We start from the raw sequence: 23,922 nt of genomic DNA on the forward strand, positions 1-23,922 counted from the left end.
AAATGGGGAAGTTAGACTGAAACTTAAATTCAAATGAGAGTGAACATTTTTGCTGGATTTTCCACTGGGCCTCTACCGAGTCTCAGCCTGAAATTTCGACCCGCCAAAAATTTATCCCAAGACTAAATTCCGTGGGAATATCACCGTAAGATTTGCGGCTCAAAATAAAATTGAAATACAAAGTTCATGGCGAAATGGTCTCGTCCGGAGCCCCGTCTCCAGTACGCGATTTCTCCTCCCATTTCTTCCCCGTGTATGAGCTCGCACGTATATTCGTATGTATGGGCCATTTGGGGGGCTGTTACAGTCGTGCTGGCCAACATGAAAATTTATGCGGTTTCACAAAATGGCATGAGAGAGCATCCATTACGAGGAGAAGCATAGGAACGAGAGGAAACTCGAAGTAGAAAGGGGAAAAGAGAAGAGAAACTCGACGCTGGCTACCGGAGGAGCAAGCTCCTGAAGCCTCCCCGCACGAAGCGCCTCGGCGTGGAGCTCTAGGTATCGCGTTATGCCTGCGCAACGGATGGCACATATAAATATCCAGTAAATAGAAGCTACGAGTAAACGACCACGATTCCGGATCAAAGTATGCTGAAAAAGGGGCCTGATTTATGGGCCCAATGATAAATTCACTCCCAACAATTCAAAGTACTCAAAAACCCTACTAAAACGATTCGATCCACCAAAACTCCGCGTCCGGGTGACCACTGTCCCGGAGGAATGCCCGCACAAAGCGTAAAACCCTCACGAAAACGTTTCTCGCATCGAGCGCGGAATAAAAAAAACTTTTATCATTACCTCCCAACAATTTTATTTGCCCTATACGAATAAGCTAAAGCACACAAAGATCGTTGAGGTTTCGGAGTATCCCGTACAGTTGAGAGTCAACAAATAATATTTTTCAAGCCTCGCTGTTCCATCGCGATTCGCAAAAATAGAATAAAATAAATAGGTAAACAAATATTCACCAGAGTCGCCTCTCCCTCCGATTTTCTATCGACTCGCCATACACGACTCAAGCTTCGTCCAACAAATCGTATCATTTCCCTTTTTTCACCCTCCCCCCGTTGATACATTCGTATCGGAAAATTCTCGATTGACTGAGAGAGCGAATACGAGCGAGGCCTGAAAAATTGAGAGCGAGCAACGGCGAGGGACTGCGAGGCGGAGGAGAGAGAAAGGGAGACGCGGACAGAGAGGAAAGCCAATAATCTAGGATTATCGGATCCTCTACGTGCACGTACCGCACGTGCTTACTATTAATCCCCGATACTCTCTGTGCCAATACTCCATATGATCCTACATGTATGTACGTTTACGAGTATGCAGCGATCCACCGACACGATTATCCATACGTGTATATTTTAAAGAGCATTTCCTGTTACACGTGCTTGCGTGTGAGTGTATTTGGGGGCATGTGCGATGGAAAGGAATGGACGGGAGTCCATGTGGTCTGCAGGAGAAGCCAGCGATGTATGCAACTCCAGTAAAGGTAACTTTGACCTCACGAACCACTAGAATTTCCGGTCTGACCACGAGGCACAAAATGTCCTCTGGAGTATAACCTACATGTGGCCCTAAAGAGAGTCATAAATGGAGGAAATGGGGATGGAGAGTCTAGCTAAAATAATAAATATAACAGGCTACTGGCTCGTACGAAACTGGCCTCGTAAAAAGGCCACTTGGATCGGTTCGCTGTTACGTCGTCCTCGGAGCCTTTTTCGGTTTGGTTTTATATTCACGTGTGTTTTGGTTCTCCAGATCGGGGGAGAGAGAGAGAAAAGTGCTTAGGATTTTTTTTTATTAGATTCTCTTTCATTCGACGATGGGAAATTGCTGCGCAATGCTCTATTTTCTCTATTTTAGGGCATTAGATTTTTTTCAATTTCGTTTAAACACGCTTTCATCCTGTTCGTGAAACAATTTCAAGTTTTTGGTTAATGTGGAAACTTCGATGGGGGAATAAAGTGTATAAGAGAAAAAAATGTGCTGGAGCAGAATAAGCTGTTCTAAAGTCTCATTGGAACTGGATTAAGTCCGAATCTCGTGAATTCTCCATTCTCGTCCGCTCCCCGTCATGTTACACGCCACATTAGCCAAATTTTATTTTTTCATTCACAAAACACATTCGAAGCCACTCTGGGAAATGTTTCAGACATTTATGAACGCTTCTAACTTTTCTTATCTCCAAACTCACCGAACTTCAACCCCGCGATCTTCATCCGCTCGGAACTCTGCTTTGGGATTTTATCCTGCTTCGAAAATGGATGAATTTGGATATTTAACTCTCGGAACATACTTCCCAAAGGCGTTTGATTTCGAGCTTACATACATTTGTGCAAAGTGAAAAAATGAGCGATCAGAATATTTATTTTTTCCATTTTCTGGGATTCGAATAAAAAAATAATGGAAAATTATTGAAAAAAAAATTGGACGTCTTTCAACAGAAACGTGGTCGTCGAAAAACCTCAAATTTCTGGATTTTCTCTCAAAATTGAGTCTTTCGTTGACAACGCCAGTTTGAATTGAAAATATTAGCTGTGACTTAAGAATTCTTGGAAGACACGAGAGAGGAAAGAGGACAGAAAGAAGCGGTGAGAAAAACGTCCGGGTTTCCTCGCAGTATATTACAATTACGTTCTTCCGGGAGAGACTTCAAGACCGCCCAACGCTTTTTCCCCGAAGCAGCGTGAGACTTTCCTCCCCAGTGCTTAACGTTCACTGAGATTTTCCAGTTTCTCTCTCGAGTTAGCGAAGAATATTGAAAAAATAACGAAAACAAATAAAAATAAGAAAGCGAGTCGTAAGAAATGATAAAGCGACGAACAGTGCGGAAAAGTCTAATGGGAAAATGAACTTTTCCGTTGTTTTCCAACGGGCGGAAGGATCAAAAAATTTACGCGCAGAACTTTGCTCACGAACGGAGAGTAAATATTGTTTCGTCGTTAATGGCCAAGCGATTATTATATTTCAGGAATTTGATGAAATTTTTATTCGTCGCCGAGCTAACTCGATATTGCCAAATCTACTAATTTTCTCGTGCTCTTCACATTCTCCCTCTCCAGCAGGCTTGCTTCTAAAACACTCGTTAATTATATTTCTCCGTAAAAATTACCTCCCCTTGAGAAACTATTCCGTAAACTTGACTTTTCGTCCCCATTCCCTGGAGGCGAAGCGTCGTCGTAAGCCGAAAATCGAAATTTCAGGTTTTTGTGCTAACCATAGCCGTCGAGATCGCTGCCCGGATTCAAACCCACGGCGTCCCCGACTAACCGCTCGATTTTTCAGTGCGAAATGCCCCTCGTGGGTTTTTTATTTTTTTTATTTACGAGAATTTCTGATGAATGTACGAGGTCATCGCACATTTCTGTATACGTGCATTTACGCGGATGCATAACGCGCGCGAGTCGGGACTCTCGAGGGCCTTTGAACCGGAGGCTGCGGAGTCGGACGCAGCATCGGTGGCTCCGCGTACTCCGCGTGTCCGCATTTTCCTCGTTTTTCTCTTCTGGGTAAAAAAAGAGAAAAGGGGACCGCGGGAGAGGAGAGTGCGGAGGAAAAGAAATGGGCAAGGAAAAAAAGAGAGATGGACGTGGAGGAAGATGGGACAAGGAGCAGAGAAGGGGGATGGGGACGAGGAGAGATGAGTGGAATACTCATTCTCCGAATGAATCGCAAGTACGAGCAGCCATTTTGTATTTCGTGCTAGCACGCGTGTAAATCTTTCACAAGAAAAAGAATGGAGAGAGAGAGGCGAGCAAGTCGGAGGGATGAACGAGGTCGAAAAGGGAGGGAAAAGGAGGGTAATAAAAAAGGAAGAACGGCGAAGAGGTCGAGAGAACAGGAACGAGTGAAAAAACGGGGTCTCCAGAGCAGAAAAAAGAACGACTCTTATCCAGCGATCGTACAAACTCGCGCAATTATTGTCCTTATTCCAACTCGCCCGAATTCCCTTGCCCTTACGATTTATTTCCTTCGAGAGAACAAGAAATAAACATCGCCGCTCCGGAGTCCGCTTGACAAACTGTGAGAGCGCGTTTACTCAGACTGATTGCTTGTGTTCGTTGCTTAGGACTGTCATTCTCGTTTTTTCAAAATTATCATGATGCGTTTTGACTCTTGAAAAAGTAATCGCCTCTCCCATGTGACTCGAAGGCATTTTCTCGCGGTTACAGCATCCCCTCGGAAGTTTGACGAGTTTCATCCACTTACGAAGCACGCATTTTTCATTTAACTCAAAAATTTTTCTAACCACTCGTTTTTACATGAAAGTCGAGAATGTTTGCACGCTCATTAAATTTTTAATGAGCGAGCAAATAGTTTCAAAAGATCGGTTGCCAACGAATACATTTTCCAACTTAATTCAATGTAAATTTACAGCGATTTTCACATTCGCGTATCCTTCTTCCTTGTACAAATCCCGGGTTCTTGATGCCTTTTTTTTATTATCATGTTCATTCGAAGCTCTTTTGTTTTTAAGACAGTTCACGCATGATACGATTTTCTTGAGAGAGTCTTGAAATTTACAGAGTTTCGATGGGTAGTCGACTGACACGCGCATCAAATTTTAAAGGCTTCATTTTATTAGTTATTTACATAAACGTGTTTAAATATGAAGAAAAATACACAAGGTTATGAGGATTGTGCGTAAAAAATCGCTTATTTTTTCATATAACGAATGAACGCTTCTTACGAAGTTTATGAAAAACTACACAATAAGAATTAAGTATGAAATGAAAGTTTGAGAAAAAATTCGAGACGATCGTCTTAATAGTAATAAAGATATATTAACGTTAAAAATTGTACGAAATTGGTAAAATGAGCACTCGTAATCTCACATTTGCTCATTACCGCATTTCGTTTTTTCTTGCCTCGGGCCATTCTTGTCATAGCCTTCTGTCTATCTATTAATACTTTTATCTTGATCCATTTCCCTTTGCGCTCTCTAAAGCGATTTTCGACATAAAAACCATTGTATTTTAGCCAGGGACGAATGAAATTTTGGCTTCAGTCAGCGAATAAATGGCTTGTAATTTCATTCGCCAAAAAGTATGTTGAAAAAATGTATCTGCAATTTTGAATTTTAATTTAGTCAGTAAAAAAATCGAGCCAATTTAGCGACATCCATATAAAATACGATCCTACGGGCACGATATACCTTAAACCGTTTGCTATTTTCCCCGAGAGTTATTCAGCGATGCCGAACAAAAAAGGTTCAGCCTCCGGACGGTTGTGACACAAAAATTTGAAAAATTCGCTCCTGCGCGTTGGCGAGCGTCGTGGTCCGATGCTGTTCACCAAAATGGTTGACGATTCGGTTCGACTTTACGTTGATGAATCAAGTCTCGAGGAGTAGTCTTTCGGGCTGTTTATCTCAGCGAAACAGCGTCAGCTCAATGGCACCGCGCAGGGCGTAGTTTGTCATTGAGAAAGCAGTTTTCCAATACGCCGTGTGCTAAATGTAGGCTCGGAAGGTTTCCGTAGTGGCACGCGATTGTTGAAGACAGATAGGATCGCGAAGCGACGAAAGGAAGCAGGTTCTCCGGATAGTTTGGTTGCTGAGAGTCGAAGAGGCTCAAATCCGGAGTTTTCATTCGAAGCAATCCCCCGACTTCCGCCCTTCTAATTCGCACCCTCATCAACGGCCTTCCGTGTCCTATCTCTTTCATTTGCTCCGCTTCTATTCGCTCTACCAAATCGAAGTGGGACAATCGCTCGTGTTACAGAAATCGGGAACGGAAATACCACAAATACTTCTCCGTCTTTCTCTTCCTCTCAGCCTCTCTTTCTCTTTGTGCTTTATACGTGGAGATTGTGTATTCGAGAGGCGCGCGCGAAACTAAATATATTTCATTCTCTTTTCTTCTCACTCGGCTTCTCGATTCTTTATTCCCTTTCATTCCGTCTCGTCAATCGACTTTTTTGTATCCTCTCACTTCTCTTCTTATTTCCTCCTCCTTTGTTTCGTCTCTTTCACTCCACTCCCCCCCCCCCTCCCTCACCCTCCCACCGCTTCGCTGTCTCTCCTTTCTGCCTTTTCATCCCTCTCATTTCCTTTCGCATTATCGTGAATTGAAAATCTTTGTTTTGGAAACTGAAACGACGACTCTGCTCTGTACGTAAGTCCATTATTTTTATTTCAAGAGTGGCGATACAATGAAAGCCAATTCTTATCGAGCCTGAGGTGCCTCGATTCAATAAGCGAATAATCTTGTTATGCACCCTTCATATAATCCTCCCTCATTCTTTCTGCTTTATCTCCCTCGTGTTAAGTAATTTTTCACTGTCTCGCTCGCGTCTTTCGTAATCCCTTGTAAAGCTGTTCCAGCCTCTCGTTCTCGCTTTTCTTTTCAGTGCTTTTCATCCTCGCCGTAACACGCATTCTGTCCTCTGAGCTCATAGCAATTATAATTGACCCTCTGACATTCCCCGGGAACTCGAGTTCTTTCGTTGTCATAAGAATCTTCCGCTAATCCTTTATCGACACAAATTTACGACTGTTTCGTGACTACATTCGCGATTTTCTCAGCAGTAGATTCATGAATTTTTTCTGCGGGTTGAGGGCGCGACGGAAACGAGATGAGGATCGTAGTGAAATGTGTTCCAGGAAAACGGGTACACAGGGTCGCGCCGAAGCACTCGTTTTGCTTCACGAAGTCAGGTCGAAGGTGAACGAATGAAATAAAGGATTGGACGCTGGAGAAATTAGGCTTCGTTCCATCTCCGCTTGGACGGAGCTCATTCTCGGACTCATGAGAAAGTTTGGATGTAACGGACGGAGCTTTTGAAGCGCGAGGCTTCCAAAATTCTGGAGGAAAAATCGAGGGTGATTAGTTTTTTCTCAAGGGGTTTGTCTCGCCCGGGTTTGCCATTCGGAGTATGCGAGCTCGGAGCAGCGTTGAGGAGTTTGAGGGTGAGAGTTTTCCGAGCTTTCAGACACGTCGAGAGGGCGTGCGGAAACTCGACTTGAACCGGTTTTTTTCTCTCTTCGTCTTCTTTACTGGAGCTCCCACGGGGCTGAACTTTTGTACAAAACGCCGTTGTAGGACGGGCTGGGGAGGGGGGGGGGATTTTTTGAGATTTATGGAGGCTCGATAAAAATAATGCCACTGAAGGACTCGCTAAATTAATTGGAATTCTTCATTCGACGTGGAATTAATGAAAGGAGGGGAAGAGCGGATAAAAACTTGTGCCTTCGCCGCGCGGCGAGGATAATAATTTATTTTGCGTTTACAGATCGCCGCAATCGCCGGAAGAACTTCCGGATAAAAGCATATGATCTTTTCATCTCATTTTCTCACCCTTCGGACGAAGAATATTTCAATGGAGGCGCCGAAGCGTTGGAAAGCGATTCGGCGCCGTCACGTATAACAAAAAATCGAAACACCCCTCGAAACTGTCTTCTCCATGGGTGCGGTGTCTCTACGAAGAGAATCGAAAAGAAATTCAAAGCCGGGAATCGCTCCACGAGCATAATGGACCCTCGACAGACGTTACTCAGCCCTCCGCTCGCTCTCTCTCTCTCTCTCTCTCTCTCTCTCTCTCTCTCTCTCTCTCTCTCTCTCTCTCTCTCTCTCCAACCATCGCTTTTTCCTCCCCATTATTCTCGATACTCCTCCTTCCCTTATAAACTCACTCCCGCGGACCCTCGTCCTTTTTCCACGGTCCAAGTGTCCAGCGCAGAGCGGAACAACTTCTTTTTGCTGAAATGCTTTCCACATTGTTTCAAATGCATAAACGAGTCTGCCTGAAAAGCCAGTGACAAAATTCCCACTTTTTTGTCCGCATGTAATTTTGGGGAGTGGGAAAATTCACTGGGAAAAATGACGCTTCCACTTGGTCGTTGACACGGTGGGAAAGAGCATGAAAAAATCATTAGAATCGGTAGAATTCGTTTTAAAAAATCACCCGGTTTTTTCGCACCATTATTTCGCTCGAATATTGTTTGCAATTTTTTTCATACTGAAACAGAGACAGTTTTTTTGCAGCCACCAGAAAGATACTTAGAATTTATATTCCATTCTTTTCGTACGAGCCCCAAGCTCGACTCCGATATCGCTTTGGCAACCTCGCCGAGAGCTTATCCATCCGACAGTAATAACTCCTGTCAGACGAAAAAGATCTTTGTACGGGAAGAAGAAAAAACCCTCGAACACTTTTACAATTCTTTAAAAATCTTCGAGCATATTTCGATCTGATCGCTCCTGAAAATTTATGGAATCCCAGATATCGTATTTATTTTGAGATGCTTTCAGACCTTGTTACTTTCAGGGAAGAGCCAAAAATGGTTTATCGACATTTCATGAGAATTCATTTATAGAGTGAAATAATACGGGAGAAAAACTTCTCCCGATTTTCCTCGGATTAAGGTAGCTCATGCACGAAACGATTTTCTTAAAAAAGTCTTGAAATTTACACAGAGTTTCAACGGGCAGTCGACTGATACGCATATCAAATTTTAATGAACGCTTCTTACGAAGTTTATGAAAGAGTGCACAATACGAATTAAGTACTTATGATGAAAGTCTGGCGAAAAATTTGAGGCGATCGTCTTACTAGTAATAAAGATATATTACGTTGAGGATTGAACGAAATTGGTGATAAGCACTCGTATAATCAATTAATGGCTTGTAATTTCATGTCCCAAAAGATAAAAGTTGAAAAAAATCATTTACAATTTTGATTTAATAACTCTGACATTAATTTAATGAGATTATATCTTTAATTAGGAAGTAAAAATCGGTCCAATTTAGAGACCCATAAAATACGATTCTTCCGGTATAATCTATCTTAAGAAATCGAGGAATTAGGGTTATTAAAGTACTGGGAAAGAGGAAAGGGGAGGGGGAACGAGGAGGAAAAGTAGATAGAAGATTATACATCAAGTATTACATCGATGAATGGCTGTATATTTCCCGTTCCTTTCGTCGAAAAGTTTTCACAGTTTGAGTAAAGTCTCAGGGATGTAGTTCTTCGGAGTCAGCTGTTGGTCCACAGGCGAAAAGTAGAGTGTCATCCGATGGAAGCTCGCCGACCGAGTTACCGAAGTTCGTCTATTTTTTCGTCTTTTTTACTCCACCAAATTTTCCTTCCTCTTTCTCTCTCGGTTGGAAACCACGGAGAGTAGCTTTTGGGAGGGGACGGGAAAAAGAATCGAGCAATTAATGGTGAAGTGACACGACGAGATTGCCCAAATTCGTTTCTCGAGGGGAAAATCTACAAAAAAGTGAGTTTTTCTCGGTTTTTCTTCTGCTGCCACGATTTTTTTTCAACATATCTTTGGCTCCCCGCTCATTTATGTTCATTAATTAAGCCCTTGATGATGCGAATTTCACATGAAATATGAATCGGAAAGAGAGAAAATTGTCTGCAAAAACAGAGACGAACGCGATCGTCAAGTTTTTTTTGAGAGCTTTTTGGCCAACTTTTTCGTCACGTCGACCGTTTCCAAGGAATAAATATTTCATACCGTGTTTCATATAATACTCCATGCGCTCGCAATAGTCTCTGTGGTTTTCGTTGGGAAAAGAGAGACCGTGGGAGATCGAAGCGCGGAGCTCTCGCTGTGCGACAGAACATTTTTTTTTTCGTTCCGGATGCATTTTATGCGATTCAGGCTCAAAGGGTAGAGGTTGAGGGAGAAAAAAAACGCGTCGCCCATGTTGAACGCAGAGAGTGCACGAAATGCAAGCTCGAAATAAAGACGAGCGAGGAAACCCTCGCACGTACACCCTCCAAATATATCTAATAGCTTTTGCTGTATTAGGATAAGAAAAAGAGATCGAGAAAGGAAACTCGCGAGGAATTCGATCGCGACGTCTAGTTTAAATATTGCCTTTTCACCACAGATATTGCTGGGGAAGGTGAACGGATATTTTTATAGGAACGGTCTGTTGAATTTCGAACCGGAAAACGTTCATTATTCGACGTTTTTGTTATCGATAGAAAAGGTTCTGAGTACATTGACGTTTATTGATTCATTCCGGCGACTGTTGACTTGCATCTTTTTCAATCTTGAATATTCCAAGGTTTTTGTTTCTTTACTTTTGAACCGAAAAATTTAGTGGAGGAGTTGGGATTATTGGGAGAATTGAAAATAAGCTGGAAATTCAACATCGATTTTCATGTTTCTTTTGTTTAATATACTTGGAACGGTTCTTTTCTGGGAAACTTTTTAAAGCCTCTTACGACTCCATACAAATAGTAGTTTGTTCTTTTTCTCTCATGTTCCATGCTCGTATGTGTCGTGCACTTGACCCAGCTTTGCGTATCTCCATACTGGACAGCGGTGAGAGAGAGAGAGAGAGAGAGAGAGGAGTGAAAAAGGAGGAGGAAACAAAGGAGAATGGGGGAATGAAAATAACGACAGAGAAGCTCAATGGTCCTCTGCGTAGCACTTCCGGTTCTGCTGTCTGTTCACTCGACTCATTACAACCTACTCCGACAGGAGAATCATCGAGAAAAGAAAAAAGATTTGCAAGAGTTGGAAAACCAAGTTGATAAAGGAATGTATAAAAAAAGCGAAGCAACTAGAAAATAAAGAGCTTTTAAGCCTCATCGAATGACGGTCGTGCACGAATTGACGAGAACGCGATTTCCGAGCACTTCTCAGCGAATCGATTGCGCAATTAAAAAACTTTGCTCCGATGGCTCTCGTCAAATGAAAGTAAAAAATCGCCATCGTCGCTTTATTTTGCGAAAAAATTCGTCAACCCCCAAAAAAATCTGAAAGAAATCAAAGTCCATCGAGTTTCCCCAACCCCTTTGAATATGACCAAAATTCTCTGGAGCTTCCAGTAAAAAAACGTCGACAAAAATGTAACGAAAATATGGATTTAGAAGTTTTTATTCAAATGGAATCTTTCGTAGAATCCAGCAAACCTGATTACGATTTAAATTCGTTATCTCGTTACTTCTTGAAAGGGTTTTTCTCTCCGAGTTTCGAGGAACGGTCCAATCTCAATTTGAATATTTCATTTGATGCTCGTGCTCGAGAAACGTTTGGTATAGACGCGAAAAAACAATACTTTCAAAATTATTCCATTTTCTTTCCAGACTTTCCGCTCTGATTTGTTTGTAAGAATGAATTAAACTTTACTTTCCGTTCTTAGCCACGTTTCCATCTCGGTTGATCCTTTTCCCGTGTTTTTTTTTCCATGACGGACCTCACGGAAACTTCGAGCCGAAAAAATTCCTCCGAAAAGTCTTTCCAACCCGATGTTTTCTGTTTCATATCGCGGACCGGGGATTCCCACAACGTTTAAACTCCAATAGCATAAATCCTCTCGTAGAAATTCATCCGACGGAGTCTCCGAAAGTCACGCGGAGAATGGCTTGACGAGAGTATTTGCGAAACTGCTGGGAAGCGTCTCAATTTATTTCGCGTATCTCGTAATTAAGATTCCTCGTGACTCGTCCCGTGAAAACTTGCCCTGCTAATATGAAGCGACGTTACTCAACGCTCTGCTGTTTCGTCGAGCGGGTTATGTTAAGAATGCATTTTTCGAGCTATGAAAATTCACGTCGCATGTCCCGCCTCATATTTCTCGAGTTTACGGTGGCGAGACGAAAAGAAACGTCCCGAGCGGTCGCTTACCACGGTTTTTAGTTCACCGGGGAGAAAGTTCACGGGAGGCCGAGGACGCGCGCGCGCGCCTCGGCGAAAGTATTACTCGTCGCGAAAACGGGCGCGGGAGCTTAAGCAGGGATGTTTAAATTCCGGAGGCACGACGTCGGGCACTATCTCATCTCGCTCCTCTCAGCAGAGGCTTAAACACACACGTAATATGGGGGGAAACTACGGTGGAGCGCAGTCTCTTGGGCCCTTGCTCAAATTTTATCGCGTCGAGGTGTCGCGAGCAGAGAAGAACTCGAGAAATGCACTTTAAGGTAAACAGCTCGAAATTATACGGGAACTTTTAAAAATTGTTTTCAGTTTTATCGGTGGAGATCGTGAAATTCCGAAATTCAATGGTTTTCACCTTTTCCTCTGTAGCGTCGCGCTCATTGCGCGCGGATTGCCTCGAATCAGTGGCAGCGAGTCCGAGACGCTGGGAGGAAAGTGGCGGGGAAGAATTCCAGCGGCCCCTTAATTTCCGATCTTCACTTTTGGTACGTGCTGTACGTGGGTTCAGTCGAGGTGAAAAAAACTTCGGTGCAGATGCTCCGAGGTGCTTAAACGCATCACGGCAAAGTGTCAGCAGATGCGACCCCTTTTAAACCCTTCGCGCTACTTCTTTTCCTCGCTCTTCTCCAGCCCCTGCTCCGCCACGTGAAACTTGGCGAGAGTGTGCAATTTTTAAGACTCTCCCGACGATTACCGCACTCAGGGACTCTAACCGAGAAACTTAATCGCTTCGGTGTTCTTTCCAATGCAATTTTGCAGCTTCGTGGCTCACGTAATTATTTAAAATGTTGCTGCGATCAGTTTTGAAAACTTATCCTTTCCGGGGGGTTTGAAGCACCGAGGAAGGTACATTCGAATGGGAAAATAAATTTTGCTGTATCCAATTTGTCTGGACTTTTTATTCCTGCTTAGATCCGAGTTAATCGCGCCTCGTGATATTTACGTCTGTTCTCTGGAGCGTGGGATACGTGACGGGAGATTGGCCTGGTTGAAAATTTATATTCTCTCTCTCTCTCTCTCTCACCGCGAAAGAAAGCGAGAGTGAAGAGAATCATAAAGTTGAGTCGCGCCCGCGTATACGAGAAAAGAAGATAAAGTGGTAAAATCCCACTGTGAAATAGAAACGAAAAGCGGATTGACTGTGACGAGAGAGAAGGCAAAAGTGAATAAAACTGGGAGAGAGAGAGAGAGAGAGAAGAGGAGATTTCGAAGGGGAGAGCGAGAACGCGCAGAAACCGAGGAAAAAATAGAAAAAACCTTGAAGCTCGGACGTATGGTTGGAAACAATTTTAAATTTGTACACTTTTTTCGCCCACTCCAACTCTGGTCCCTTCTGCCCCTTTCTTTCATCCTCATCATCCATAACGGAGTTTTTCTCTCCTCGCTTTTGCAAAGAGCTCCAGAGCTTTTTAAAATATCGAGCATAGCCTGTAAGTAAATGAAACATCCGAGCCACCGACTCTTGCTCCTCTTCGTTCAATGAGAATTTTTTATATTCCAAGAACCCTCAATGAAGATGGACCCATTCAGCTGCGTGAATTTTGCATTCGTTTAATTTTTCATTCACAAAAAACCTCTTTTCCCACAAAAACAGAAAAATTCGATAAGCTTTTTTTGTAAGAATCTAAAAGCAACTAATCAATGAAGAGAAAATTCGAAAGGCGTCGAATCCTAAACGTGAAAACGTCCATTCCTTTTCCACTTAATTATTCCCACCAAAACAATAATTTTATCGATTCCAGTTGGATCGATTTTCCCAACAATAACAGTGATTTATTCATTCGTAACCACACACCAATCCCATCTGATTAACACAGCTCTTGTAAAAAAAAGTGGGAAGAAAATAGTGCAGGGCATTTTTCGAGTGAGCAATTTTCACGGTCGTCTGACACGCGACTTTTATTAAGCGATAAAGAAAAACCTTCTCACCTTACGGAGCCCGCTTTCATGAGAATGAGGGTTGTGTCTGCACCGGGGTGGAAGAGCTTTAGTACCACGTTTTGACATCTTGCTCAAGCTTCGCCATAAATCTCTAATTTTTATTCTCAATCCTTAAATTTGTGTTATATTCTGGAACATTATTGCTCTCGAGACGTGAATTTTCTTCTCGTAATAATTTCAAGAAAATTCAACATTCTCGTGGCTAATTCTTCACACCCGTTTGCCAATTTACGTCAGCAACATCGTTAGCTTCATTCGTTAACTTTTATTTACATTTTCGTAATAAATCAGTCCCACCTCGTCGAGCGGAGTGTGCTTCGTTCTCGTTAACTACATGCGAGTATTCGTGTGTAGCAAAATCGTTAAAAGCGTTGCTCGATCGAGAAGGAGAAAATGAGGCGCGCCCATGAGGTCTCTGGAAAAAACCCGGTGACGAAACGTCGCCCGTCAATATTTCTACGCGAAAAAAGTGAAAATAATTTCGAGGCTACTGCAATTAGGGTAAATTTGGAGGCGCGGGGACCGAGAAATTGTCCCGAATCATCAGGCCTCCTTTCGTTTGGTTTCGATGAAAAAGTACGAAAATAGTACGAATAAGTCAAATGTAGTGAAGAGCGATAAATTATCGCTGCGTTTGACAGTAAATCGACATTTTCCTGATTAAATGTGTCACATATTTCAGCCAAAATCAATGCCACGCTGTGGCGCGGTGACCTTAATTTTCGAGGCCTCTCGGTTTCGTGCACGGGCCGGCGGAACTTTGCTAGGAAACGTTAAATCCGCGCGCTCGAGAAATATCCAAACGCGATTTATCGAGTAATAAAAGTTGATGTTAGCAAGGCGATAAACCGATGATACAGATTACGTCGAAACTCGCCACCATACGGAGTCGCGGGGGACTGAAAAAGGAGGGGGAGGAAGGGTGAGTCAGAGGTTCACCGAATAGAAGAAAAAAGTTTAAGGGGATGGAACAGCGAGAGAGAAAGAGAGTGACGGGTGGAATTCTGAGGGGTTGTTAAACCACGCGGACGTTTCGAAGCATCGAATAAATCCTACGTTTGCTCGAGTGGATTCGATATCTTGCTGCATAGATATACACGCGTCTCTCATTTTTTTCCTGCACCTCTCACTCGTACGAAAGCCCTGTCGGTATTCCTGCAAATCCTTTGGAAGCGTACTCCGGAACTCATCACTCATGCGTCATTGAAAATTTGCTCAATACATTTTTTATCTCTGAGTGGCGTACGAGTCGATATGCTTCGAAACGATCATCGTCATTTTTCAGCCAATTTTCGCGGTTTTTTATTATTTCTTTGTTCATTTTGTAAGCTAATGGAGAGCGCTCATCTTTGGGAAATAAAAAACTACAAATCAGAAAATAGTGGGTTGGAAAAAATACGAAATTGGAGTAGCAAAAAAGTTGAAGGCTCAGAGAAAGAAATGAATGGAGGATGGAAACGGCTCCATCGCGATCCTTCGGTTCCCAATATCTGAAGAGGAGCAACGGGAAAGGAAAGCTCAAGTCTGAACGCCCGAAGACTTTTCCGTCTTTCATTCATGCTTCTGAAGTGTCAGGGAAACTGTGCTGGGATGAGAATCATGATTTCGAATCGATGCCTTTTATTCGGCATTCAAATATTACGAGGGTGGGAACATTTGATTTGTATTTCACGATGCACCGTGCATCGAGTCCATTGTACTCGAATTTTGTTTCCCCAAGCAACGCGGAGAACGAAAAAACGTCAAAAAATGCGATTTTTTTATCATTTTCCAGTAAAATTTCTTTTTCCGACATACGAAAAAGTTGAAACTCCCTACGACCGGGAGGTGAGCTAATACGAATTTCCATACCACTTTGACAGCCGTCTTGAATCACATCGCAAGGTCTTGCTCATAAAGTTTGATTTGCGAGTTAGAAATCGTGCGCAGAACTAAATTTGCTCGCGTCGCCGTCCTCGATTTGGGAGATAAACGTTGAATCACAAGGTTGATAAGTTAACACGAAAACGTGAAGCAGCGTTCAATACGTCGCAGTATAACGGGCTGGCGCAGAAAATCGAAGGGGTGGATCGCGCGAGGTCGCGATCTCGGCACGTCAGATCGACACTGATACCTTCGAATTAAATCGTCAACCGAAATCTGCTCCATGTCACGAGAACGATAATGTACCAATCTCTGGGAAAGCGAGCAGATAAAAACCTCACGTGTCATTCGTTTTATCTTCATTTTTGAACTGGATCGACGAACGAGAGGCAAAAGAAGGGAATTTCATGGCTAGAAATGAATCGATGTCAGCGAGAAATAAATCGACCATTTCCGATTATTTCCTTTCCTATCTCCGAGTTTTTCACTCGATGGATTTACACGAATTTATCCTCTTACTTTTTGCCCTCATTTTAGCGTGGAAACGGCCTCACATCGCGACTCCCTGATCCTTCATTGGCTTAATCTACTGTGCATCGTCATCTTTCTCCACTTCTCTTTACACTTTATTTCCCCCCGGCGTGAACGAGATTAACTTTTCATTGAAAATTCCAAAATCAACATTTTCGTCAATTTCATTACATTTTCGTTGGTTGAACATTTTTTTTTTACTCCCTTTCCGTTTCGTTTTTCATAACGATGAGAATTTCGTTGGAAAGCGTGAAAATTTTGTTCGTTTTTTTCATGCGGTATCGAGCTTTAATATTTTCGGTTGAATAAGTCGCGGTTTTAGGATCAATGAACGCCCGACGACCCGTTGACTCTTACTACTGCGCTCGAATAGCATTTTCTGCATCGAAAGTACCGGGAATTCGAACTGATTTTTTTTGTCAAGTGCCACTCAACGGGAAAACGGAAACTGGTTCATTCGAATCATTTTCAAGTGGAATGAGACAAATTTGGAAAAAATGTATCGTTTTTGAATATTGAATAAAATCGAAGATAACTTTGTTCGGTGATTCGTGAATCGATCATCGGTTTAAATACGCGATTGGATGGGAATCAAAGCGTTGCTTCTCGTGGTAAAACGTTTGGTGAACGGTTGATTTTTGATGATTGGTCGAGCCTTAATTCTACGGTTTTTCCTCGTTTTTTCAACGGGGGCTTGCGCTTTTTAAGGGAAGTTAACTTACCAATAGAACGAGTTTGAATTCAGTGACGAAAGGTTTGATAGAATCTGGCTCGGTCGGGAGGTTTATTCCCTTGAAAGGCGAACGAGAGGCACGGATCGATTCTCGTTTTCTCGCTCTCGCGAGCACGTCCACAGTTCATAATTCACTTGGGACTGGCTCGGAACGTTTCTTCATTGTCAACATCGTGAATCTCGCATTTATCTCATAATTGTACGTTGAAAATCGCTTGAATTGTGGCAAAGAAGCGCTCCAATTGAATTTGTAGCTTAGCATTTACAAAAGCGCCGAATTTTCTCGCGAATTAGTGGAAAAATGATCGGATCGTCAGGCGGGTCGTAAAATTAGTTTTTCCGACTCGAGAAGCCCTCGATAAATGAACGAAGTTTGATGAGCTTCACTCACTTGGGCTCAGGTGAATATTCTCGACGCGCGGCAAAGCATTCGAATCGCGCAATGCCGCTTTTTCTCCCTATTTTTTAATCTCTCTCGTTGCGGAAGAGAAAAAACTTTGAAATCCTTCCGGAAGGATCGATCCGGTAAACTAGGTCTCTCGCACAGCGTTTATTTTTACCCTCAGCCTCGATCGCATTAAAGGATTTTAGTGTGTCACTGCCACACACTCGAAACTCTCACCCAAAAAGGCCCACTGATGCCATTTCTTTCGTTATTTATTTTTTATTTTCCTTGCACGTAACGCCACGTCAATGCAATTAAAGCACTCGTCGATTCCACAACTACGAGTCGAGAGTACGCGACAAAGTCACGAATTTCTAGCCCCGCAGAGGAAAACACACGTACACACAGAGGCAGAAATAATTTGGTACGAAAATGCCGATCCTCGCTGGCCGGAAGCCAATATCGTGAGCAAACTTTTCTCGCCCCTCGACCCCTCCGCACGTTCCACTTCCCGTATACATATGCAGTTCTAACAGCTCCAAGGATTGGTCCTCAGTTCGACCTTAATTACCTAAAATTCATTATCGACGATTCGTTTCCGTCTTTCACAAACGCTCGCCAACTTGTTACGAATTCTCATAAAACTTCTCCGTCCGAACGCTCGCCAAACGACCCCCGTGAAATCTTCCTTTGGGCCAGCCCACGATTCGGAAACCTTGAAAACAGATCTTCACTCTTGAACTCGACTTCAGAGTCTCCAACCCTTTGTGCTCGTGAGACAAATTTATCTGGCGATTCTCGATTTTTTCCTCAATTTTCTTTTTCCCCGATTATTCTCAGACTCCGCATTAAAATTTCTCCAAATTTCATTTTTCCGAGTTCCTCCCAAATACCTTCGGAGCTTCAAATTTGTTTGTCTCTCCGCAAGCTTCTAAAACATTAGTTTTTCAAATTTTCTTCACGCTTCACTTTTTCAGCGAGAAAAATTCGCAAACGACGCCGCGTTGAAACGATTTTTCAAAGTATTCCCGCTTCCCTCGTGCACGTGCTTCGCCGCCGATCGATGCAAGACCTCGTGGTTCGTTCGGCGACGGCTCTCGGCCGACTGAGTCCTCCGAGCAGCATTCGTACACCAGGTATACCATAAATATATAAATATATACAGACAAATTCGTGCGCTTTCCAGCTCCCTCGTTTTCTCCTTTATTCTCTATACATGTACGCATCGTTTCGTGGATGCGCAAGCGTCGAGCCGACCCCCGTCGCGCGTTTTCTCCTCATCAACCCCTACTTCGATCTCCCTTTATTCGGCTTTTCCAGTGCAGAGAATCCTTTCGCCTCGAAGTTTTATCTGTTCGCTGGCTTCCTGGAGTCCTTACAACGCGATAGTCGACTGCACGTTCACGAGCGAAAGCGACAACGCGATACCGCTGAGCTATCGCATCATCCCTTTCCACGTCAAGCCGGTCGGGTTTGTAGTACGCGGTGGGCGATATTCGACGGAAATTAGGGATCCTTAGACAAACCTTTGGTACGAATCTGCCCCTCGTACGGGCTTTGATCCATGTCGGTGAGGCTTATGACATTCAATTAATTATAACTTTGTTAGAACTCGGGACCCACGGTAGTAAGTTACCGAGATTTACTTTTGTCACGATTCTTCCACTCGTTGCTAAGCTTTTTCGTACTCTTGGATCAAGCGCCACGAAAATCGAATTCATTTTGTTTCGCTCGTTGCCTTTTTCCGTGGCGATTTATCATATCGAGTACTTTTCTCGATGTTTGGGGCTCTGGAAAACAAGGACTTTCGGTACTTTCTGTCGGCTCTCGAACTACTGAAGTCTCTCCAGTTCGCTCGATGAAGAAGAAAAAATAACTGGGGGACGAAGGTCGGGAATGTCAATTCTGCGAAGCTCCTTGCCTTCGGGATCAATGGAATAATATTTTGAGGAAATATTATAGGTGGAAAGTGTACGAATGGATTATTGTAATTTCGCAAGTAGAAGCGGTTGATAACGATGAGAAATTCGCTTCGTTTTACTTCGCTTGTGAGGACGTACTTTAATAAGCTCGAGGATATCCAATCAGCCTTGAGTTTGTTCTTCCATCTCCGGCAAAGTTCCGTCGCATGTTTCAGCGTTAAGATGAAAAAAATTATCATTTCAATGAGCTCTCTCGTCGATCGGTTGTAAAAAAAATCCTCGTGGAATAATAATTCGATAAATCGCTTCAATGATTTTTAAATAAATTCATTATTAGCTCGACGATTATATATAAACTCGAAGAACAACGATGAGAGTTTTGTCAGGTGAACCTTCATCCACTTATCTCCGGGGGTCTTTTTTAACGAGCTCAATCGCTATTCGATTAGCTTCTCCCTCGGATTTACGATGGAGATAAAAAAATTTGCATCGCTCCAGAAGTTAAAATTCAATTCGTTAAAATTTGCCCTTCAAAATTATAACTTCGTTGGATCAATTACGGACGGCGAAGAATGAAATTAAAATGGAAGTGGCAGGTTGAAAAAAATCCCCGATTAATCGCTCCCGGAAATGAGGGTGAGCCACAGTGAAAGAATCGCTGCGAAATTCAGGTCAAAATAACCGACGAAGAAACACGTGAATCGCACCACGAGTGAAACTCCCTCGGGATCGTCCGCGACCCGAGAATAATTCATCAACGGAGTTCAACTCGATGCAAATAAGCTGCGGCCCAGAAAAACAACGATCTCCTACGAATGGCTATGAATATCTGATCGGATGCAACAAACGAATAAATAATTAAAGTATGCAAATGAGCCAAGAAGAGACGACGGTGACAGAAAATTGTTACAGTCGGTTGTGCTGACTCAAAATTCACCGAATACATAGTGGCCAATGAATTTTGATGCTTCGGAGATGTCTGTCAGCGCATTGTGCACCGGCTTGTGCTCGACCATTGTGTTCAGTGTCTCTCAGGGTGGCTTGAGAGGCGCAGAGAATTCCGGACCAATATAGGCCGCGTCGTTATCTCAAGGACATTGCGCCTACGTGGTTCTATGGGTTTGCACTGCCCTCATGCATCGACATGAGGGCAGCGTGTTCGTAGGGCTTTGGACGATCGAGTACGCGGAGCTGTTTTTCGTTTGCACGATTCCATCACAGAATATTGGGGAAAAACAAGGATTTTTTCCATCGAATGACAGCGGATATAAATTTTGTGTTTCTTGAGTTTGCTGGAAAAAGTGGGGAATTAATGCGGAAGTTGATCGATCCACGAAGTGGGAAATTCCTCAAATTTCCGAAACCAGTTTCACTCGATTGAAGTTTTGTTTTGCAAAGAATCGATGGGCATATCCGATTCGGTCGCACTCATTTCGCGTTGCGAACACCGAAAGTGATTTCAGACGATCGATCGTCGAAGAGGTTTCGAGTTTTTAAATGAATTTGGAACTTCGACGATGAAAAGGTTTTTACTTCCGAGAGCTTCGACGTTGAAGGCCCCGTGTACGTGGCTATACATAATTCGTTTACGTATATACATGAATGAAGGCGAGGGTAGGGACTGCCAGCAAATTTCTAATGCCAATGCCGGACGTTCGCCCGCGCTCGAGAGCAGACTGTGCTGACAGTGTGGGAGGGGAGCGGAGACAAACTTGATTCGACGTAAATACGTTTCTCGTTATTCATAATACGTTGGACGAACTGAGATTTCCATTAAATGGGAATGGATTATTCCAGGCTGAGTTTACAAATTCGCTATACAGTCAGTCGTACGCCCTTGAGTAATTATTTCTCACGATAGAATCTCGAAATTGAATGAAAATTCAATCAAACTATTGATAACGAAGGGATTTTCTTGAAAATGGCCTTCGAAAGTGTAATGTCGATGGAAGTTTTAATGTCGATTTGTCCAAAAAAGCTTCCTTTCGATTGGAGCGAAGCTCCAAACCATTTTCAAACGAATATAGAAATGACTGGAACTTCTTATTAAGGTATTCGCATTTGTAAATCAGTTATTTCTCCGGTTCATTGCGATTAATTGCTCTTTGTATCATCAAATCGAAATTCTATTGAATTTTGATTGTTAATCAATTTTTCATCAAGCTTCGTGGAATTGAATACAGCCAGGAAATTAAATGTTAATTTTCCAACGTGCACACGGTTTATTGGGGCATAACGTCACATCGTGTACAGTTGAATTTCCTGTGATATTGTATTTTGGAGGGAAAAATGGTGCCTGCTGGTGACGTGACAACCGGTGGCCTTCCGATAATGTTCTCGCAAAATTCATTAAAAATCCTCTGTCATGCGCTCCACACTGATCTCTTTTTCATTTTCCCTCGCTCCGTCTCTCTCAAATTTTTTATGCTTTGAGCATTTTTTTTGCTATTTTCTAATTGTCTATTTTTCCTCTTTTGCCCGTTTGTTTCACTTCATTTTTTTCCTCTCTCCCTCTCTTGATTCCTCCACAAACGCACTCTTTGTCTCCCTCATGATGGCGATTTACGCTCGAAAGGTTTTACCCTACAAACAATACACCCTCCTGCTGTGCATTGCGCCACGTCAAAAGAGCTTTCCCGTTTCAACTCGCTGGTAAATTAAATCAGTGACACAATCGGCAAAGCCAAGAAAGGGAAAATAATGAGAGAGTGATCCGATTGTTCGCTATTAAGAGAAACTTTGCTATACAACAGTTCAATCCTCTATCTTTGGCTTTAACAATTTATTTTTATGTTCGTTTTGTTTGTAATTTAGAATACTCATCTCGAATTTCTTGATAAAAGCCTGAGAAACGTCGCTCAGGGAATAACGGAGTCGCTGGAATTTAAGAACTCGTTCAAATTTCATATGAAAATTGATGAAATTCGTGCGACGTTCAAATATTGTGGGAAATGAAGTGTGGAATGGAAAGTGAAGAGAATTTGTCGTTTCAATAGCAGAGGCACTGAAAATAATAACGAGTTTTCTTGAAATATATTCACTCGGAAATTTGATCGTTTTATTTTTCGCTCTTTTTGCGAAAATACAAGTGTCGTGGGGCGCAAACAATCAGAAGTGGGATTGCAGATCCTACGATTTCATTCCTACTCACGTTTGCCACTTTATCCTCGCATCGTTCTAACGCGAATTCGTTTTGAAGGCAAAAACGTTTTCCCCCAAATTTGCTCACGGGCGTTGATTTTTTTTCGAGGATTTGAAAAAGAGACCCTCGCGGTTTTCCTTTTTTTGTTTCTCTTTCGTGCCACGAGAGGCTTTTGATGTTTGAGTCATGATCGCGAGGGGGAGGATGGAAAAACGTCAAATATTTTGGGAGCATCACTCGCAAATTGTCTCTGGCAGGGAGCCAAAAGTGAAGGGAGAGGAAAGTGAGTGAGCTTTTGTATCAAGACACACGTGCTACACGTGTATCAAAAACACGTGGTTTTGACGTGCGCGTAAATTCACAAAGGATTTTATTTTCCATCAGCTTTTTTTTAAACGTTACAGAAAATCTAAAATTACCTTTAAAAAAAGATAAAATAATCGAACGACGATATTTCAAAACGGTCAAGCCTCCATTATTTCCTCACGATCCTTCCCTTTTTCCTAACATCGATAAACTGCCTTTAAAACTATCAAATTATCGACAACTCCCACTAACTTTATTTCCTCCTCCACGAATATACAATAAAAAAAATATATTACAATTCTTACTTCAAGTATAAAATATCGTACAAATAAAATCATAGTATTGGTCGAACGAAAGCTGAAGCTCTTCCCGGCTGTAACGCCCGCGACGCTGAACTTTTTCTGCTCGTCTCCTCCTTCTTTATTTCCCTCTCTGGTTCGTCGTAAACGCAAGTTTCAAAAGATTGACGACTGGTGCCTCGAGGGCGACGGAGATGCAGAACGACATTAGATAAGATGCCACGAGATTGCCGAAGTACACGATGAGCTAAAAAAAATGTTGATCTCGTAACAGTTTTTTTAGAGCGTCATTTATTTCGAACTTTATTCCATTTTCTCTTCGCATTTGCTTGCGCAATTTGTCTAACAGAAAAAACGAGTTTTCGTTAAAAGCTCGAAGATCAATTTATTTCTTGACCCGTAGACAAGACACTCCCTTTGAGGTCACACACTCACCACACTGGTGCAAATTTGCACTTTGATTTCTCAAAAATTTTTATTTCATCCATGAATGTATGGAACTGATCTTACAACGAGACTTTTTAGGGGTAAAAATTCCTTAGTAATCGATAGCGAGAATTTAAAAAAATGAAAAATCAAGTTTTATTATAGAAAAATGGCCGAATTGAAGGAATTTTGAAGTTCTGGACACCTGAAATTTTCGTGGGTGCAAATTTTCACCAGTGTCGTGTCTACGGGTTAAAAATTGTATTTTTTTTCTCACCACTAATCCGTTATGAAGATGCAACGGCCCGTCCATCTGCGTGCTCGTCATCATCATAATTACTGGATGAACGAGATAAGCGCAATAAGTTAAACGCGATAGTGGATACATAAGCCGCAAGGACAATAGACCATTAATTATTGCGGCCGATCCTGTGCAACATTGAATCACAAGGAAGGACACGGCTATTGCCCATGCTGTATGGCCCAGGGAGGCGTAAGCCGAACTCGTCGTCACCGTCAGATTGCCAGGATAAAGGCCATAGACGACTGATGACATTATTGCTGCTGAGACGAGCCATCCGATGAGTTTGAGCCACTGTGGGGGTGAAAAAAAAATACAAACGAATATTGAGTGTTTGAAGTGTGAATTGAGTGTTAAAAAACATAATTTTTTTTTGGTTTTGAAATTGACTTTTTTGAATGATTATTTTTCGACGATTGGCCAAATTGAATTTCTGGTTTTGGG

At 42.5% G+C, this 23,922-nt stretch overlaps 3 protein-coding genes across 3 annotated transcripts in view; 1 reads left to right on the plus strand and 2 right to left on the minus strand.

Moving 5' to 3' along the window:
- The window catches only part of LOC122410792 (uncharacterized), a 41,376-nt gene extending 23,227 nt beyond the window's left edge, over positions 1–18,149 (minus strand). Inside the window, exon 1 of the mRNA XM_043419230.1 lies at positions 16,687–18,149. The gene's annotated coding sequence lies outside the window, so the exon portion shown is untranslated. The remainder of the gene's footprint in view (positions 1–16,686) is intronic.
- Positions 18,036–23,922, plus strand: part of LOC122410793 (uncharacterized) — a 41,452-nt gene continuing 35,565 nt past the window's right edge. Inside the window, exon 1 of the mRNA XM_043419231.1 lies at positions 18,036–18,218. Within this exon, the coding sequence (XP_043275166.1) occupies positions 18,146–18,218 (73 nt within the window). The 5' untranslated portion in view covers positions 18,036–18,145. The remainder of the gene's footprint in view (positions 18,219–23,922) is intronic.
- The window catches only part of LOC122410790 (nose resistant to fluoxetine protein 6-like), a 31,597-nt gene continuing 30,150 nt past the window's right edge, over positions 22,476–23,922 (minus strand). The window contains exons 11-12 of the mRNA XM_043419223.1: positions 23,455–23,772; positions 22,476–22,998 (exon numbers count right to left, since the gene is read on the minus strand). Coding sequence (XP_043275158.1) covers positions 22,873–22,998; positions 23,455–23,772 — 444 coding nt within the window. The 3' untranslated portion in view covers positions 22,476–22,872. The remainder of the gene's footprint in view (positions 22,999–23,454; positions 23,773–23,922) is intronic.

This window comes from Venturia canescens, chromosome 5 (genome assembly GCF_019457755.1).
Source record: "Venturia canescens isolate UGA chromosome 5, ASM1945775v1, whole genome shotgun sequence".
NCBI classification, from domain to species: domain Eukaryota; kingdom Metazoa; phylum Arthropoda; class Insecta; order Hymenoptera; family Ichneumonidae; genus Venturia; species Venturia canescens.